Genomic DNA, 23288 nt, shown 5'->3' with positions numbered 1-23288 from the left:
AACGATTCACTGACGGACGAAAAGCCTCGGTCGTTGCTTTTTCGAGACTAGCAACTCAAACTGCGGTCCCTGAAAAATCCCTCAGCCACCAGCGCTTCCCGGAAAGTCACCGTCAGGGAGTTCCGCCGTCACATCGGTCACCATCACGTCGCCAAGGGGGGCGGAAGGGTGCCAGCCAACCGGAATCGAGCCAGTTGTCCCGACGGAGAGACGGGGCCTGTGGGCAAGCAGAGATAGGCGGACGTTTAAACCCCATCCATTCATCCCCCGCCGCCCCCCCCCCCCCCCCCCCCTTCCTCCCCAATTCACAATCCGGTCACAAAGCCAGGGTCACCAAACCCCTCCCCTCCCCATAGACCCCAGGGGAAACCCTTTCCCCCCCCTGGCCCGAGGTGAGGGAGGGGAGGGAGAGGGGTGGGGAGGGGAGGGGAGGGGAGAGGGAAAGAGGAGACACGGGAGAAGGGAGAGAGAGGAGAGAAGGTGGGTGAGGGAGAGAGAGAAGAGGGGAGGGAGAAAAGGGGAGAGGGAGAGAAGGGCAAGATGAGAGAGAGAGAGAGAAGGGGCGTGGGAGAGAGAGAAGGGGAGAGGGGAGCGAGAGTCGAAGGGGGTGGGGGCGAGAGAGAGAGATGGGAGCGGGCAAGAGGGAGAGAGCGAAGGGGGAGGATTGGGAGTGAGGAAGCTCCAATTCAACAAAGGGCAGTGACATTAAGGATGGGACTGTAAGTGGGTAAACAGGTCATCGTGGGGGGGGGTTGGGTGGGGGGGGGGGGGGGGGGGGGGGGGCTAGTCAGTTCCAATACGTTCTGGTGAGGAATTTAATTCATTGTGTCTGGGAGATCGGAGCCAGGGCAGGTGAGTGAGGACAGGAGTGAAGGGGACGAGGGAAGGACTGGGGGAGTTTTACCACTCTGACCAGGGGTGGCACTGCCAAGGTGGGCAGGGACAGGAGGGGGTTGGTGTTTCCTGAGGATTAATGATCAATTTAGGGGAATAGGACTAAGGAGGAGGCCATTCGGCCCTTCGAGCCTGCTCTGCTATTCAATATGATCATGGCCAATCTCTTTGTGGTCTCAATTCCACTTCCCCGACTGCCCCCCTCACGGAGTGACACCTCAGTCTCACCATGAAGCTGAGAGAAAGGGAGAAACTGGCTTCCACAGCAGGGCAGACTTCAGAAAGAAAGAGGCGCTGCATTTACATAGCACCGTTCACTTCCCCCAACAAGAAACTGTCAACGAGAGTGGCTTGGAGCGGGTCTTTGAGACCGGCAGTCTCTCACTCACGAAAGAGAAAATGCTGGAAAACCTCAGCAAGTCAGGCAGCATCTGTAGGGAGCGAAAAGAGCTGACGTTTCGAGTCCGATGACTATTTGTCAAAGCTTTGTTGGGACCTTGCAATGGACAAGGAGTCATCGGACCCGAAACGTTCGCTCTTTTCTCTCCCTACAGATGCTGCCAGACCTGCTGAGATTTTCCAGCGTTTTCTCTTTCGTTTCAGGTTCCAGCATCTGCAGTAATTTGCTTTCAGTCATTCATTCACCTTCCGTCACCTCCGCAAAGCTCTCGTTTTGCAATTCGTCATCCTCAAACTCGGAATCCGGGAATTTCCCGCCCGGATGCCGTCCGGTGTCCTCTTCGGAACACTCGCTGGTCCCGTGATCCTCGGCGATGCCAGAAGCTCGGCCCTGGGCGGGAATTTGGCGGTCAGCTTGAAGAACTTGTGCTTCCGGCTGAGGGAAAACTGCATCCGCTTCCCGTTCTTCCCCCCTGTCCCGCTGGGGCAGGCCGGAGGCCGAGGTCCCATCAAACCGCCTGGACAGAGTCAGCCGCAGGTTTTTCCTTCTCCTTCAGCTTGTCCGCACTCCGCAAGTCCATCCCATAAATCCGCTGGGAAAAAAAAAGAATGCAAATTAAACTAAACGATTTGGTCCATCCGAATCTTTGCCTTTTTTTATTCACCCCCTGAAGTGGTGCTTAAACCCAGCAGAAAGAAAATATTGCATTTATATAGTGCCTTCCACAACCCGGAATAGCCCAAGCGCTTCACAGCCAATGAAATGGAATTCCCATTTCGGGGCCCATCCGTGCACAGCAAGCTCCCACCAATATCAACGTGGTCATGACCAGTTGATCTGTTTAATTGTAGTGCTTCGATACAACTGATCATAGGACCAGGAGGAAGCCATTCAGTATCTCTAGCCCATCCAATCGTTCAGTTAGACCATTGCTGATCTGTCAGCAGAGGTGGGGGTGGAGAGGATGTTTCCTCTTGTGGGAGAATCTAGGGGGTCAATGTTTAAAAATAAGGGGTCGCTCATTTAAAACAGGCATAGAGGAGAAATATTCTCTTTCAGATAACATGACCCCGGACCAAAGCCAACAGTGTCCGAAGATACTGGTCAGACAGCCCAATACTTTATTTTAATTTTGTAAAACTGTGAGGAGTGATTTCCATGCAATATAGGGGTATGGTAAATTAAAACAAACCTTATTACCAACACGGTATTAAAATATCTTTAACATCACACAAGAAAGATTGTTTACAATTACCCCATAAACAATGCTAATCAACAGAGACACAATAACCCTTAACTGCTATCTTTACTTCCATTCAAACAACCAAACCATCTCAGCTCTCAATCCACTTTTAAATACAGTTAGCAATCTCAGCAATACTGTTGTACAGAGATGACTTGGTTCCTCCACTTTGAACAAGAGTTTTAACACTGCTTTGAAAGAAGAGACATGAGACCCTGTCAGAACAATAGTAAAGTCCCAGATGACCATGGGCTGCTTTCCCCTCTGAGGGAGAGAGCTGACTGGTGGTGATTTAACCTGAGGGTCACCACACCTCAGGCGAGTGGCAAGGTTACGAAGGCGGGGCCGTCATGAATAACCTCAGCCGGCGGGGGGAACTGAACCCTCGCTGTTGGCCTCGCTCGGCTTCACGAACCAGCTGCCTAGCCAACTGAGCTAAACCGGTCCCCGTCAGAAAAATGCAGGATCTCCAGCTGAAGAAACTGCCTCAAGAGTTTGACTTTCAGCTCCCTGCTGACTCTGAATTGTTTGGAAAGAAACTGCGAGTCTGTCCACACTCAGATCTTTAACTGAACTGCATTGAGGGCAGCTGCTTGACTCCTGTTCACACCCCAATCTAAAAAACTAAACTGAAAAACCCAACGTCTGGGTGCTTCAGCCCCAGGCTCCTCCCAATAACCACATCATCTCACTAAACTGGTTTGGTTGTTTGAATGGAAGTAAAGATAGCAGTTAAGGGTTATTGTGTCACTATCGCCAACTACTCCACGGGTAACCCTCTTCATACAAACAACACAAATCCATTCACCCAAACATTTATGATGCTTTAATTGCACCTCTGGTTCCCAGAAAGCCTCGCTGTCTTGCAAACCAGGATTTAAAAAAAACACTACTGCAACAATCATACGCAGACTAACCCCGTCCCTTAACCCTGACTGCAGCACAAACACACTGCAATATATCTGTATATCTGAAATCCCTACATTCATCGCAGAGAACTCTTCCTCAAAAGGCGGCAGAAGCAGAATCTTTGAATATTTTTAAGGCAGAGCTGGGTAGATTCTGGATTAACGGGTGGGGGGGGTGAAAGATTATCGGGTTGGGCAGGAACGAGGTTACAATCGGATCAGCCGCGATCTGACGGAATGGCGGGGCAGGCTCGAGGGGCCGAGTGGCCTGCTTCTGCACAGTCGCGATTCTGTGGATTCTATGATTTCCACTCCTCGGTGTGAGGGAAGAGATTCCTGACATCACCCTTGACCCCGAAGAGATTCCTGACATCACCCTTGACCCCGAAGAGATTCCTGACATCACCCTTGACCCCGAAGAGATTCCTGACATCACCCCTGACCCCGAAGAGATTCCTGACATCACCCCTGACCCCGAAGAGATTCCTGACATCACCCCTGACCCCGAAGAGATTCCTGACATCACCCCTGACCCCGAAGAGATTCCTGACATCACCCCCGACCCTGAAGAGATTCCTGACATCACCCCTGACCCCGAAGAGATTCCTGACATCACCCCTGACCCCAAAGAGATTCCTGACATCACCCCCGACCCCGAAGAGATTCCTGACATCACCCCCGACCCCGAAGAGATTCCTGACATCACCCCTGACCTCGAAGAGATTCCTGACATCACCCCTGACCCCGAAGAGATTCCTGACATCACCCCTGACCCCGAAGAGATTCCTGACATCACCCCTGACCCCGATTTGAAGGTTCTTTCCCCTTTGTTCTGGAAATCGTTTATTTCCAATCACCCGACTAACTCCTTCAACCATATTAAACACCTCAATGAGGTCATTCCTCCCTCCTCCAGACTCTGCGATTTAAGCCCAGTAAATGCAGCTCAAGGGGTTGGTGTGGGTTAGTTAATTCACTCACAAAAGCATCGCCAAACGCGGACCCCACAAGATGCTGGGGCAGGAGGAGTCGGTCCACTGTGGCTTCACTATTCACTACACCGAGCGTCTCACTGTAAACCCATTCCCGAATTTAACTCAATCCCTCCCCCTGCTGCCTCGCACCGGAGTCAGGTTTCAGCAGGACATGGCTCCCACCCCACCAAGACCCCCGAGCCCCCCCCCCCCCGACCGCCCCAAGCCCTACCCCCACTGCTCCCCAACACTGACTTGCGACACTGAAGTGAGTGCGATCGGCATGACATTCGGCCTTAGCAGGCATCACAGTTGAACACAATCCTGCCTTTGCCCAGCATCAGTCAGCAGTGACATCCCTTTTCCCTTCCTGGCTCAGAAGGATGAGCGGCAAGCCCAAGGACTGGCATGTGGGCCTCTGTCCCCAAGCGGGCATTGCCATGAGTGGCTGAAGCAACGAGGGGAGGGGGCAGGGCGGCTATTTGGTTACCGACCCACGGGTAGAGATAAATGAGGCGTCATTTCCTGGTTAACCCGGTTCACAATCAGGATGTCAAACCTTACCTGCAGTAGGTATCGTTTTGGTTTGGGGCCTCGCTTCCTGTATCCTAGTGCGCGGTCCCGTTGCTCCCTAGAGAGGGAAAACTAAATGTGAAAAGAGGGCCAAATTTAACAGAAGGAACAAAATATCACGAGTAACCATAGTGACGGGCCTACTGTCTGACAGGGAATCTGAGGCCTGTAGTTTCAATCTGAGCCTCCTGTGGGTAAATCTCTGAAGCCAACAAGTTATTTGATAGTTTCAACGTTCCTTTTCTTTAAGAAACAAAATTGTTCTCAGCGTGGAGCATCACTGACAGAACTGATATTTCTTACCCCTCCCGAGCTGCCCTGGGGAGCTCAAGTCGACATCCTAATTCTGATGCCTCCTGTGCACGCAGTGAAGACCTCGTTGTTCAATTTGGTCTCTGGAGTTTTGCTACGACTGAGGTTATTTCAAAGGGCAACAGGAACTGGACCCACCGAGAGGTCCAGCTTCGTAAAGATGACAGGTTTCCTCCCTGATGGGACATTCATGAACCAGTTGGGTTTTTGGGACAATCCGAAAGTTTCTCGGTCACTTCTACTGACCCCAGAATTTTGTTTCCCGATTTTTAAAAATGGAGTTAAAATTCCCAGACCGCCCGCGTTGGGATTCTCCAGATTATTGGTCGCCGCACGCGCCTCGCAAACGCACAAACACACACGTACATACGCGTGCACAAACGCACACACTGCGCAGACGCACAAACACACACACGTACATACGCATGCACAAACGCTCACACTGCGCAGACGCACAAACACACACATACACACACAAACGCTCACACTGCGCAGACGCACAAACACACACATACACACACAAACGCATGCGCAGCGCAGACGCACAAACACACACACGTACATACGCGTGCACAAACGCACACACTGCGCTGGTGAAAAAACACACGTCATACGCGTGCACAAACGCACACACTGCGCAGACGCACAAACACACACATACACACACAAACGCATGCGCAGCGCAGACGCACAAACACACACAGGTACATACGCACACACAAACGTACACACTGCGCAGATGCACAAACACACACACGTACATACGCACACACAAACGTACGCACTGCGCAGGCGCACAAATACACACACGTACATACGCACACACAAATGCATGCAGAGCGCAGACACACGCACATACACACGCACACAGAAACGCGCACACAGCGCAGGCATACATGCAAATACTGATCCAGCGGCCAATGGGTTAAACAACAAAGTGGAGCATCTTACTTTTCCTCATAAGCCATGACGAGTCGAGGATCCAGGATATGATCCTCAGGTTCCCAGGTACTGTATCTGGAACAGAAACAAACGGAGAATTCAGGCAGCCACTTCCACTGAGGGTCCCACACCCAGCCCACTGGCGGGTCGTCCGTGAACTCGGCAATCTTTGTTTGTTCATAAAGAAAGGCCCGCCATTCGTCAGCATCTCATTCCCCCACCTCGGGGATTTCAACAGCACTTTACATTCAATGAACTACTTTCTGAGCACCGGTCACTGTAGTAGCGAGGAACCACGGCAGCCGATGGTGCACAGCAAGATCCCACAAACATCAATGTGGTGACGGCCACAGTTATAGTGATGTTGGCTGAGGGATAAATGTAATGGCCACAGGACACGCTGGGCGGGGCTGGGGGGAGAGGGGTGGGGGGGGGGGGGACTCGACCCCCTGTTCGTCAAAATACATTTGGATTTCTTTCACCTACCCAGGAGGGACCGGTTAGGGGTTCCCTGTTCCTTTAGTGTCTTAGCGCTGGATCATCGAAGTGTACGCTGGGTGTACAGCAGACTGTTCTCAATTGTTAATGGTAACCTATCTGTCAGTACCTGGAGCACAGGCTCACCCCCCGCCCCCCCCCACCATCCCCGGCTGACCCCGGCCAGAGTCCAGACTCAGAGCACCACCCCCCCCTCCCCCGGCCAGAGTCTGGAAACAACTGTTCTTCATGGGGTTTAATTGTAACAGTGCGGAGTGACAACCTGAAGGCTTTAAGAATATTGGATACTACATATTGGGCAATTTAAGGGTTAAAAGCCTGGGGTTACGTTTTGCAGGGCATGGGTGCTTTGAGCAGCCAGAAGGTGAAATTGACAAAGGTGGCACAGTGGTTAGCGCTGCTGCCTCACAGCAGCAGAGACCCGGGTTCAATTCCGGCTTTGGGTGATAGCTCTCGTTTCCTCCTGCAGTCCAAAGATGTGCAGGTTAGGTGGGGTTTCGGGGACAGGGCAGGGGTGTGGACCCACGGGGGTGTGGGCCCGGATAGGATGCTCTTTCAGAGGGTCAGTGCAGACTCGATGGGCCGAATGGCCTCCTTCTGCACTGTAGGGAATCTATGGTTATATTCTGTGGTTTGACTGGGGAAGTCCCTGGGAAGTTAATGTGCGTTTTGAAGCCTGCAGAGATATTAGTCTTTCAGCGTGGGGAGATGAAACCATTGCTGGGTGGAGAAAGGGAAGGTTGGGAGGCATTGTGAAGAACTTCAGAGAGACAGTTTCCGAGGAAATTTTGGAACGAGGAATTGAATTCTGATCTGCCTGACACTGAGTCCACAAATCTCCCACAGTAAGGTGGACTGGGAGCTGTATGACTCTTCCCTTGTTGTTTAATGGGGAATTGAATAGGATTGTTTAAGGGGTAATTGTAAGCTGTTCTTTTCAGTGTGAAGTTAAAGAGTTTAATATTGTATTCGTAATAAAGTTTTGTTTTAAAAATACCAAATCCCTATTTCTTCATGCAATCACCCTGGAGCAAATTATTCTTTCCGCTCAGTCTTATAAAATAAACTAAAATATTGGGATTTTGATCCATTACCCCAGTCACTGTTGGGATCGGGTCCGGCACTGTAATAGTGGTGATTGCAGAAGCTGTGGGACAGTCAGACTGGAGCAGGTCTGACTAATGCTTCACAACCGTCCCTAAATATTATCATTTGTGCCGATTTGATTTCTCCAGGATTGCAGACTGTCCAAATTGTTTCCGAATGAGGGAGAATCATAGATTACATAGAATTTACAGTGCAGAAGGAGGCCATTCGGCCCATCGATCCTGCACCGGCTCTTGGAAAGAGCACCCTACCCAAGTCCACACCTCCACCCTATCCCCATAACCCAGTAACCCCACCCAACACTAAGGGCAATTTTGGACACTAAGGGCAATTTTTATCATGGCCAGTCCACCTAACCTGCACATCTTTGGACTGTGGGAGGAAACCGGAGCACCCGGAGGAAACCCACGCACACACGGGGAGAATGTGCAGACTCCGCACAGACAGTGACCCAAGCCGGAATCGAACCTGGGACCCTGGAGCTGTGAAGCAATTGTGCTATCCACAATGCTACCGTGCTGCCCAAAAATCAAACTGGTCAGAGCCGGCAGAGGGACTCCCAGGAAATGTCACAGGAAACACTCAGGTACTTCTAATCGGCAGCCTGCATCATTGAGTAGTCCCTCGCGCACTCACGTGCACTCGTTTGGGCACGCTCGCTGACAGTGCCCCCCCCCCCCACTCCTCCCGTTATATTGCTCGAATACTGCGCGCACACACACACAGAACATACACAGAACACTCACACACACACACAGAACGCTGACAAACACACAGAACACTGACACATACACAGAACACTGACACACACAGAACGCTGACACACACAGAACACTGACACATACACAGAACACTGACACACACAGAACGCTGACAAACACACAGAACACTGACACACACACAGAACACTGACACATACACAGAACACTGACACACACAGAACGCTGACAAACACACAGAACGCTGACACACACACAAACACTGACACACACACAAAGAACACTGACACACACACAGAACGCTGACACATACACAGAACACTGACACATACACAGAACACTGACACACACACAGAACACTGACACATACACAGAACACTGACACACATAGAACGCTGACAAACACACAGAACGCTGACACACAGAACACTGACACACACACAAAGAACACTGACACACACACACACAGATAACTGACACACACACAAAGAACACTGACACACACACAGAACGCTGACGCATACACAGAACACTGACACACACACACAGAACACTGACACACACACAAAGAACACTGACACACACACAGAACGCTGCCACACACACACAGAACACTGACACACACACACAGAACACTGACACACACACAGAACAATGATGCTTACACATAACACTGACACACAGAACACTGACATACACACAAAGGACACTGACACACACACACAGAACACTGACACAAAGAACACTGACACACACACAGAACGCTGACGCATACACAGAACACTGACACACATACAGAACACTGACACACACACAAAGAACACTGACACACACACAGAACACTGACACACACACTGAACACTGACACACACACAAACACTGACACACACACACACAGAACATTAACACACACACACAGAAAACTGACACATACACAGAACACTGACACACACACTGAACATTGACACATGCACAGAACACTGACACACAGGCAGAACACTGACACACACACAAAGAACACTGACACACACACAGAACACTGACACACACACAGAACGCTGATGCTTACACAGAACACTGACACACAGACCACTGACACACACACAAAGAACACTGACACACACACACAGAACACTGACACACACTGAACACTGACACACACACACTGAACACTGACAAACACACAGAACACTGACAAACACACTGAATACTGACACACACACTGAACACTGCCACACACACTGAACACTGACACACACACAGAACATTGACACATACACACAACGCTGACACACACACTGAACACTGACACACACACTGAACACTGACACACGCACAGAACACTGACACACACAATGAACACTGACACACACTGAATACTGGCACACACACTGAACACTGACACACATTGAACACTGACACACACACTGAACACTGAAACATACACACAGAACACTGACACACACACAGAACACTGACACACACACTGAATACTGACACACACACTGAACACTGACACACACACAGAACACTGACACACACACAGAACGCTGACACACACACTGAATACCGACACACACACTGAACACTGACACACACACTGAACACTGACACACACACAGAACACTGACACATACACACACACTGAACACTAACACACACACTGAACATTGACACACACAGAACACTGACACACACGCAGAACATTGACACACGCACAGAACACTGACACACACACTGAACATTGACACACACACAGAACACTGACACGCACACAGAACATTGACACACACTGAACATTGACACACACACTGAATACCGACACACACACAGAACACTGACACACACACAAAGAACACTGACACACACACACAGAACACTGACACACACACAAGGAACACTGACACACACACAGAACGCTGACGCATACACAGAACACTGACACACACACAGAACACTGACACACACACAAAGAACACTAACACACACACAGAACGCTGACACACACACACAGAACACTGACACACACACACAGAACACTGACACACACACAGAACGCTGATGCTTACACAGAACACTGACACACAGAACACTGACACACACACAAAGAACACTGACACACACACACAGAACACTGACACACACAAAGAACACTGACACACACACAGAACGCTGACGCATACACAGAACACTGACACACATACAGAACACTGACACACACACAAAGAACACTGACACACACACAGAACACTGACACACACACTGAACACTGACACACACACAAACACTGACACACACACAGAACATTAACACACACACAGAAAACTGACACATACACAGAACACTGACACACACACAGAACATTGACACATGCACAGAACACTGACACACAGGCAGAACACTGACACACACACAAAGAACACTGACACACACACAGAACACTGACACACACACAGAACGCTGATGCTTACACAGAACACTGACACACAGAACACTGACACACACACAAAGAACACTGACACACACACAGAACACTGACACACACTGAACACTGACACACACACACTGAACACTGACAAACACACAGAACACTGACACACACACTGAATACTGACACACATACAGAACACTGACACACACACAGAATGCTGACAAACACACTGAATACTGACACACACACTGAACACTGCCACACACACTGAACACTGACACACACACAGAACATTGACACATACACACAACGCTGACACACACACTGAACACTGACACACACACTGAACACTGACACACGCACAGAACACTGACACACACAATGAACACTGACACACACTGAATACTGGCACACACACTGAACACTGACACACACACAAACACTGACACACACACACACAGAACATTAACACAAACACACATAAAACTGACACATACACAGAACACTGACACACACACTGAACATTGACACATGCACAGAACACTGACACACAGGCAGAACACTGACACACACACAAAGAACACTGACACACACACAGAACACTGACACACACACAGAACGCTGATGCTTACACAGAACACTGACACACAGAACACTGACACACACACAAAGAACACTGACACACACACACAGAACACTGACACACACTGAACACTGACACACACACACTGAACACTGACAAACACACAGAACACTGACAAACACACTGAATACTGACACACACACTGAACACTGCCACACACACTGAACACTGACACACACACAGAACATTGACACATACACACAACGCTGACACACACACTGAACACTGACACACACACTGAACACTGACACATGCACAGAACACTGACACACACAATGAACACTGACACACACTGAATACTGGCACACACACTGAACACTGACACACATTGAACACTGACACACACACTGAACACTGAAACATACACACAGAACACTGACACACACACAGAACACTGACACACACACTGAATACTGACACACACACTGAACACTGACACACACACAGAACACTGACACACACACAGAACGCTGACACACACACTGAATACCGACACACACACTGAACACTGACACACACACTGAACACTGACACACACACAGAACACTGACACATACACACACACTGAACACTGACACACACACTGAACATTGACACACACAGAACACTGACACACACGCAGAACATTGACACACGCACAGAACACTGACACACACACTGAACATTGACACACACACAGAACACTGACACGCACACAGAACATTGACACACACTGAACATTGACACACACACTGAATACCGACACACACACAGAACACTGACACACACACAAAGAACACTGACACACACACACAGAACACTGACACACACACAAGGAACACTGACACACACACAGAACGCTGACGCATACACAGAACACTGACACACACACAGAACACTGACACACACACAAAGAACACTAACACACACACAGAACGCTGACACACACACACAGAACACTGACACACACACACAGAACACTGACACACACACAGAACGCTGATGCTTACACAGAACACTGACACACAGAACACTGACACACACACAAAGAACACTGACACACACACACAGAACACTGACACACACAAAGAACACTGACACACACACAGAACGCTGACGCATACACAGAACACTGACACACATACAGAACACTGACACACACACAAAGAACACTGACACACACACAGAACACTGACACACACACTGAACACTGACACACACACAAACACTGACACACACACAGAACATTAACACACACACAGAAAACTGACACATACACAGAACACTGACACACACACAGAACATTGACACATGCACAGAACACTGACACACAGGCAGAACACTGACACACACACAAAGAACACTGACACACACACAGAACACTGACACACACACAGAACGCTGATGCTTACACAGAACACTGACACACAGAACACTGACACACACACAAAGAACACTGACACACACACAGAACACTGACACACACTGAACACTGACACACACACACTGAACACTGACAAACACACAGAACACTGACACACACACTGAATACTGACACACATACAGAACACTGACACACACACAGAATGCTGACAAACACACTGAATACTGACACACACACTGAACACTGCCACACACACTGAACACTGACACACACACAGAACATTGACACATACACACAACGCTGACACACACACTGAACACTGACACACACACTGAACACTGACACACACAATGAACACTGACACACACTGAATACTGGCACACACACTGAACACTGACACACATTGAACACTGACACACACACTGAACACTGACACATACACACAGAACACTGACACACACACAGAACACTGACACACACACTGAATACTGACACACACACTGAACACTGACACCCACACAGAACACTGACACACACACAGAACGCTGACACACACACTGAATACCGACACACACACTGAACACTGACACACACACTGAACACTGACACACACACAGAACACTGACACATACACACACACTGAACACTGACACACACACTGAACATTGACACACAAACACTGACACACACGCAGAAAATTGACGCACGCACAGAACACTGACAAACACACTGAACATTGACACACACACTGAACATTGACACACACACTGAATGCTGACACACACACAGAACACTGACACATACACAGAACACTGACACAAACACACTGAACGCTGACACACACACAGGACACTGACACACACACTGAACGCTGACACACACACTGAACACTGACACACACACACAGAACACTGACACACACACAGAATACTGGCACACACACAGTACACTGACACACACTGAACACAGACACACGCACAGAACGCTGACAAACACACACTGAACACTGACACACACACACAATGAACACTGACACACACACTGAACACTGTCACACACACTGAACACTGACGCACACACTGAACACTGACACACACACTGAACATTGACACACACACAGAATGCTTACACACACACTGAACACTGACACACACACACTGAACACTGACACACACACAAACACTGACACAAATACACTGAATGCTGTCACACACACAGGACACTGACACACACACTGAACGCTGACACACACAGAGGACACTCACACAGAACACTGACACACACACAGTACACTGACACACACTGAATACTGACACACACTGAACACAGACACACGCACAGAACGCTGACACACACACACTGAACACTGACACACACACACAGAACACTGACACACACACACACACAATGAACACTGACACACACACACTGAACACTGACACACACACTGAACACTGACACACACACTGAACACTGACACACACACTGAACACTGACACACACACACTGAACGCTGACACACACACAGGACACTGACACACACACTGAACGCTGACACACACACTGAACACTGACACACACACACAGAACACTGACACACACACAGAATACGGGCACACACACAGTACACTGACGCACACACACTGAACACTGACACACACGCTGAACACTGACACACACACTGAACACTGACACACACACTGAACACTGACACACACACTGAACATTGACACACACACAGAATGCTTACACACACACTGAACACTGACACACACACACTGAACACTGACACACACACAAACACTGACACAAATACACTGAATGCTGTCACACACACAGGACACTGACACACACACTGAACGCTGACACACACAGAGGACACTCACACACACACAGAACACTGACACACACACAGTACACTGACACACATTGAACACTGACACACACTGAACACAGACACACGCACAGAACGCTGACACATACACACTGAACACTGACACACACAGAACACTGACACACACACACACAATGAACACTGACACACACACACTGAACACTGACACACACTGAACACTGACACACACACTGAACACTGACACACACACTGAACACTGACACACACACTGAACACTGACACACACACTGAACACTGACACACACACAGAACGCTGACGCACATACAGAACACTGACACACACACTGAACACTGACACACACACTGAACACTGACACACACACAGAAAACTGACACACACACAGAACACTGACACACACACACAGAACACTGACACACACACAGAATACTGGCACACACACAGTACACTGACACACACTGAACACAGACACACGCACAGAACGCTGACAAAATCACACTGAACACTGACACACACACACAATGAACACTGACACACACACTGAACACTGACACACACACTGAACACTGACACACACACTGAACACTGACACACACACTGAACATTGACACACACACTGAACATTGACACACACACAGAATGCTTACACACACACTGAACACTGACACACACACACTGAACACTGACACACACACAAACACTGACACAAATACACTGAATGCTGTCACACCCACAGGACACTGACACACACACTGAACGCTGACACACACAGAGGACACTCACACAGAACACTGACACACACACAGTACACTGACACACACTGAATACTGACACACACTGAACACAGACACACGCACAGAACACTGACACACACACACTGAACACTGACACACACACACAGAACACTGACACACACACACACACAATGAACACTGACACACACACACTGAACACTGACACACACACTGAACACTGACACACACACTGAACACTGACACACACACACTGAACGCTGACACACACACAGGACACTGACACACACACTGAACGCTGATGCACACACATTGAACACTGACACACACGCTGAACACTGACACACACACTGAACACTGACACACACACTGAACACTGACACACACACAGAATGCTTACACACACACTGAACACTGACACACACACACTGAACACTGACACACACACAAACACTGACACAAATACACTGAATGCTGTCACACACACAGGACACTGACACACACACTGAACGCTGACACACACAGAGGACACTCACACACACACAGAACACTGACACACACACAGTACACTGACACACACTGAACACTGACACACACTGAACACAGACACACGCACAGAACGCTGACACACACACACTGAACACTGACACACACAGAACACTGACACACACACACACAATGAACACTGACACACACACACTGAACACTGACACACACTGAACACTGACACACACACTGAACACTGACACACACACTGAACACTGACACACACACTGAACACTGACACACACACTGAACACTGACACACACACAGAACGCTGACGCACATACAGAACACTGACACACACACTGAACACTGACACACACACTGAACACTGACACACGCACAGAATGCTGACACACACACTGAACACTGACACACACACTGAACACTGACACACACACACAGAACGCTGACACACACACTGAACACTGACACACACACACACAGAACACTGACACACACACAGAATGCTGACACACACACTGAACACTGACATACACACACTGAACACTGACACACAGACTGAACACCGAACACTGACACACACTGAACACTGACACACACTGAACACTGACGCACGCACAGAACGCTGCCACACACACTGAACACTGAAACACACACACTGAACACTGACACGCACACAGAACACTGACACACACTGAATGCTGACACACACTGAATGCTGACACACACACAGAACACTGACACATACACAGAACACTGACACAAACACACTGAACACTGACACACACACAGGACACTGACACACACACTGAAGGCTGACACACACAGAGGACACTCACACACACACACACAGAACACTGACACACACACTAAACACTGACACACACACTGAACACTGACACGCACACTGAACACTGACACACACTGAACGCTGACACACACACAGAACACTGACACACACACTGAACACTGACACACACACAGAACGCTGACACACACACTGAACACTGACACACACAGAACACTGACACACACACACACAATGAACACTGACACACACACACTGAACACTGACACACACTGAACACTGACACACACACTGAACACTGACACACACACTGAACACTGACACACACACTGAACACTGACACACACACTGAACACTGACACACACACAGAACGCTGACGCACATACAGAACACTGACACACACACTGAACACTGACACACACACTGAACACTGACACACACACAGAAAACTGACACACACACAGAACACTGACACACGCACAGAATGCTGACACACACACTGAACACTGACACACACACTGAACACTGACACACACACACAGAACACTGACACACACACTGAACACTGACACACACACACACAGAACACTGACACACACACAGAATGCTGACACACACACTGAACACTGACATACACACACTGAACACTGACACACAGACTGAACACCGAACACTGACACACACTGAACACTGACACACACTGAACACTGACGCACGCACAGAACGCTGCCACACACACTGAACACTGAAACACACACACTGAACACTGACACGCACACAGAACACTGACACACACTGAATGCTGACACACACTGAATGCTGACACACACACAGAACACTGACACATACACAGAACACTGACACAAACACACTGAACACTGACACACACACAGGACACTGACACACACACTGAAGGCTGACACACACAGAGAACACTGACACACACACTAAACACTGACACACACACTGAACACTGACACACACACTGAACACTGACACACACACTGAACACTGACACACACTGAACGCGGACACACACACAGAACACTGACACACACACTGAACACTGACACACACACAGAACGCTGACACACACACTGAACACTGACACACACAGAACACTGACACACACACAGAACACTGACACACACACAGAACACTGACACACACACTGAACACTGACACACACTGAACACTGATACACACACTGAACACTGACACACACACAGAACACTGACACACACACTGAACACTGACACACACACAGAACGCTGACACACACACTGAACACTGACACACACTGAACACTGACACACACACTGAACACTGAGACACACACAGAACGCTGACACACACACAGAACGCTGACACACACACACTGAACACTGACACACACACTGAACACTGACACACACACTGAACACTGACACACACACAGAACACTGACACACACACACAGAATGCTGACACACACAGAACACTGACACACACTATGGTGACACACACACAGAACACTGACACACACACTGAACACTGACACACACACACTGAACACTGACACACACACAGAACACTGACACACACACACTGAACACTGACACACACACAGAACACTGACACACACACTGAACAGACACACACACTGAACACTGACACACACAATGAACACTGACACACACACTGAACACTGACACACACACACTGAACACTAACACACACACTGAACACTGACACACACACTGAACACTGACACACACTGAACGCTGGCACACACACAGAACACTGACACACACACTGAACACTGACACACACACAGAATGCTGACACACACACTGAACACTGACACACACTGAACACTGACACACACACAGAACACTGACACACATACAGAACACTGACACACACACTGAACACTGACACACACTGAACACTGACACACACACTGAACACTGACACACACACAGAACACTGACACACACACAGAACGCTGACACACACACTGAACACTGACACACACTGAACACTGACACACACACTGAACACTGAGACACACACAGAACGCTGACACACACACAGAACGCTGACACACACACTGAACACTGACACACACACACAGAATGCTGACACACACAGAACACTGACACACACTATGGTGACACACACACAGAACGCTGACACACACACTGAACACTGACACACACACAGAACACTGACACACACACACTGAACACTGACACACACACAGAACACTGACACACACACTGAACAGATACACACACTGAACACTGACACACACAATGAACACTGACACACACACTGAACACTGACAGACACACCCTGAACACTGACACACACACTGAACACTGACACACACACTGAACACTGACACACACTGAACACTGACACACACACACACTGAACACTGACACACACACTGAACACTGACACACACACACTGAACACTGACACACACACTGATCACTGACACACGCTGAACACTGACACACACACTGAACACTGGCACACACACACACTGAACACTGACACACACACTGAACACTGACACACACACTGAACACTGACACACACACTGAACACTGACACACACACTGAACACTGACACACACACAGAACACTGACACACACACAGAAAACTGACACACACACAGAACACTGACACACACACAGAATGCAGACACACACACTGAACACTGACACACACACTGAACACTGACACACACACACAGAACACTGACACACACACTGAACACTGACATACACACACTGAACACTGACACACAGACTGAACACAGAACGCTGCCACACACACTGAACACTGACACACACACAGAACACTGACACACACTGAATGCTGACACACACACAGAACACTGACACATACACAGAACACTGACACAAACACACTGAACACTGACACACACACAGGACACTGACACACACACTGAAGGCTGACACACACAGAGGACACTCACACACACACACAGAGAACACTGACACACACACTAAACACTGACACACACACTGAACACTGACACACACACTGAACACTGACACACACACAGAACACTGACACACACACAGAACACTGACACACACTGAACACTGACACACACACAGAACACTGACACACACACTGAACACTGACACACACACAGAACGCTGACACACACACTGAACACTGACACACACACTGAACACTGACACACACTGAACACTGACACACACACAGAACACTGACACACACACTGAACACTGACACACACACAGAATGCTGACACACACACAGAACGCTGACACACACACACTGAACACTGACACACACACTGAACACTGACACACACACTGAACACTGACACACACACAGAACACTGACACACACACAGAACACTGACACACACTGAACACTGACACACACACAGAACACTGACACACACACTGAACACTGACACACACACAGAACGCTGACGCACACACTGAACACTGACACACACTGAACACTGACACACACACTGAACACTGACACACACTGAACACTGACACACACACAGAACACTGACACACACACTGAACACTGACACACACACTGAACACTGACACACACACAGAATGCTGACACACACACTGAACACTGACACACACACACTGAACACTGACACACACACAAAACGCTGACAGGCATACACAGAATGCACATATAGAATGCAGAAACAAACGCAGAACACAGACACAATCTAAGAATGCAGACACAAACACAGAACGCAGACACACTCAGAACGCAGACACACACAGAACGCAGGCACAAACACAGAATGCAGACACACACAGAACGCAGATACACACAGAACGCAGACACACAAACAGAACGCAGACACTCACACAGAACGCTGACACACACACACACTGAGCACTGACACACACAGAGCGCTGACACACACACAGAACGCTGACACACACACTGAACACTGACACACACAGAGCGCTGACACACACACTGAACACTGACACACGCACAAAACGCCGACATACACACAAATACAGACACAAACACACAATGCAGACACACACACACAGCGCAGACACACACACACAGAGCGCAAGCACACACGCATAGAGCGCAAGCACACATGCACAGAGCGCAGGCACACACACAGAACGCTGACAGGCATACACAGAATGCACATATAGAATGCAGAAACAAACGCAGAACACAGACATAAATTAAGAATGCAGACACAAACACAGAACGCAGACACACTCAGAACGCAGACACACACAGAACGCAGGCACAAACACAGAACGCGGACACAAACACAGAATGTGGACACGCACACAGAATGCAGACACACACAGAATGCAGATACACAGAGCGCAGACGCACAGAGTGCAGACACCCAGAGTGCAGACACCCAAAGCGCAGACACACAGAGCGCAGACACACAGAGCGCAGACACACAGAACGTAGACACACAGAATGCAGACACACAGAACGCAGACACACAGAACGCAGACACACACAGAACGCAGACACACACAGAACGCAGGCACAAACACAGAACGCAGACACAAACACAGAATGTGGACACACACACAGAATGTAAACACACACAGAACGCAGATACACACAGAGTGCAGATGCACAGAGCGCAGACACAGAGCGCAGACACACAGAGCGCAGACACACAGAACGCAGACACAGAACGCAGACACACAAATGCAGAAACACACATAGAATGCAGACACACAGACACAGAGAACACAGAGACACACAAAACACTGACACATAAGAATGCTGATTTTGCGCAATACAATGATTTGTGACACAATACAGACACGCACACAATGCAGACATAAACATGAAAGTTGACACGCACCGTGAATGCAGGCAGACACAGGACACAGACATACACACAGGGCACAGAATGCAAACACACAAAGAATGCAGACACATACATACAGAACGCAGTCATGCACATGCAGAACGCACACACGCTTCGCTGATTCACATACAGATCAGATTCACACACAACGCAGACACACAAAACGCAGACACACACACAATGCAGACACACACATGAAATGCACATGTACACATGAAACGCAAACAAAACGCAGATGCTCACGCAATGCAGACGCATACAAAATGCAGACACATGAACGAAACGCGGACACACGCACAGAACGTGGACACACACGGCATACGCAGAACGCGGATGCGCACACAGAACGCAGACACGCACACAGAATGTGGACACACACAAACACGGAACTGCACACTGAACACAGACACGCACACAGAACACGGACACGCACACAGAATGCGGACATGCACACAGAACGCGGACACACACACAGAACACGGACATACACACAACGCAGACACACACACAATGCAGACACACACAACAGACACACACATGAAATGCACATGCGCACGAAACGCAGACACATGAACAAAATGCTTACACACGCATGGAAGGCAGGCACACGCACAGAATGCAGACACACACACAGGATGCAGACACATGCACACAGAACACGGACACGCACACATAACGCGAACACACACATAGAACGCACACACACACACAGAATGCCGACACACAAACACAGAACACAGACACACACAGAATGCAGACACACACAGTATGCAGACATACAGAACTCACTCACACAGAATGCAGACACACAGAACACTGGCACACACACAGAACACAGACACACACACAGAACACTGGCACACAGCATGCAGAAATACACACAGAACACAGACACACACACAGAATGCTGACTCTCACACACAGATGTAAACATACACAAACATTGAAACACAGACACACACACAGAATGTAGACACACACACAGAACACTGACACACACACACCGAACACTGACACACACACAGAACGCTGACACACACAGAACACTGACACACACACAGAACGCTCACACACACACTATGCTGACACACACACGCAACGCTGACACACACAGAACACAGACACACACACAGAATGCTGACTCTCACACACACAGATGTAAACATACACAAACATTGAAACACAGACACACACACAGAATGTAGACACACACGGAGAACACAGAGACACACAAAAAACTGACACATAAGAATGCTGATACAATACAGACACGCACACAATGCAGACATAAACACTGAACGTTGACACGCACAGCGAATGCAGACACAGAACACAGACATACACACAGGATACAAACACACACAGAAAGCAGACACACAAAGAATGCAGACACATACATACAGAACGCAGTCTTGCGCATGCAGAATGCTGACACACACT

At 48.8% G+C, this 23288-nt stretch overlaps 1 protein-coding gene across 1 annotated transcript in view; it reads right to left on the bottom strand.

Moving 5' to 3' along the window:
- Positions 1-17: 17 nt before the first annotated feature.
- Positions 18-23288, bottom strand: part of cbx7b (chromobox homolog 7b) — a 46108-nt gene continuing 22837 nt past the window's right edge. Inside the window, 8 exon segments of the mRNA XM_072491956.1 lie at positions 18-122; positions 124-219; positions 1532-1693; positions 1696-1758; positions 1760-1831; positions 1833-1886; positions 4984-5050; positions 6256-6321. Coding sequence (XP_072348057.1) covers positions 48-122; positions 124-219; positions 1532-1693; positions 1696-1758; positions 1760-1831; positions 1833-1886; positions 4984-5050; positions 6256-6321 — 655 coding nt within the window. The 3' untranslated portion in view covers positions 18-47.

The sequence above is a fragment of the Scyliorhinus torazame genome, chromosome 29 (assembly GCF_047496885.1).
Source record: "Scyliorhinus torazame isolate Kashiwa2021f chromosome 29, sScyTor2.1, whole genome shotgun sequence".
Lineage (NCBI taxonomy): Eukaryota > Metazoa > Chordata > Chondrichthyes > Carcharhiniformes > Scyliorhinidae > Scyliorhinus > Scyliorhinus torazame.
This window is presented reverse-complemented; position numbering and strand designations above follow the sequence as displayed.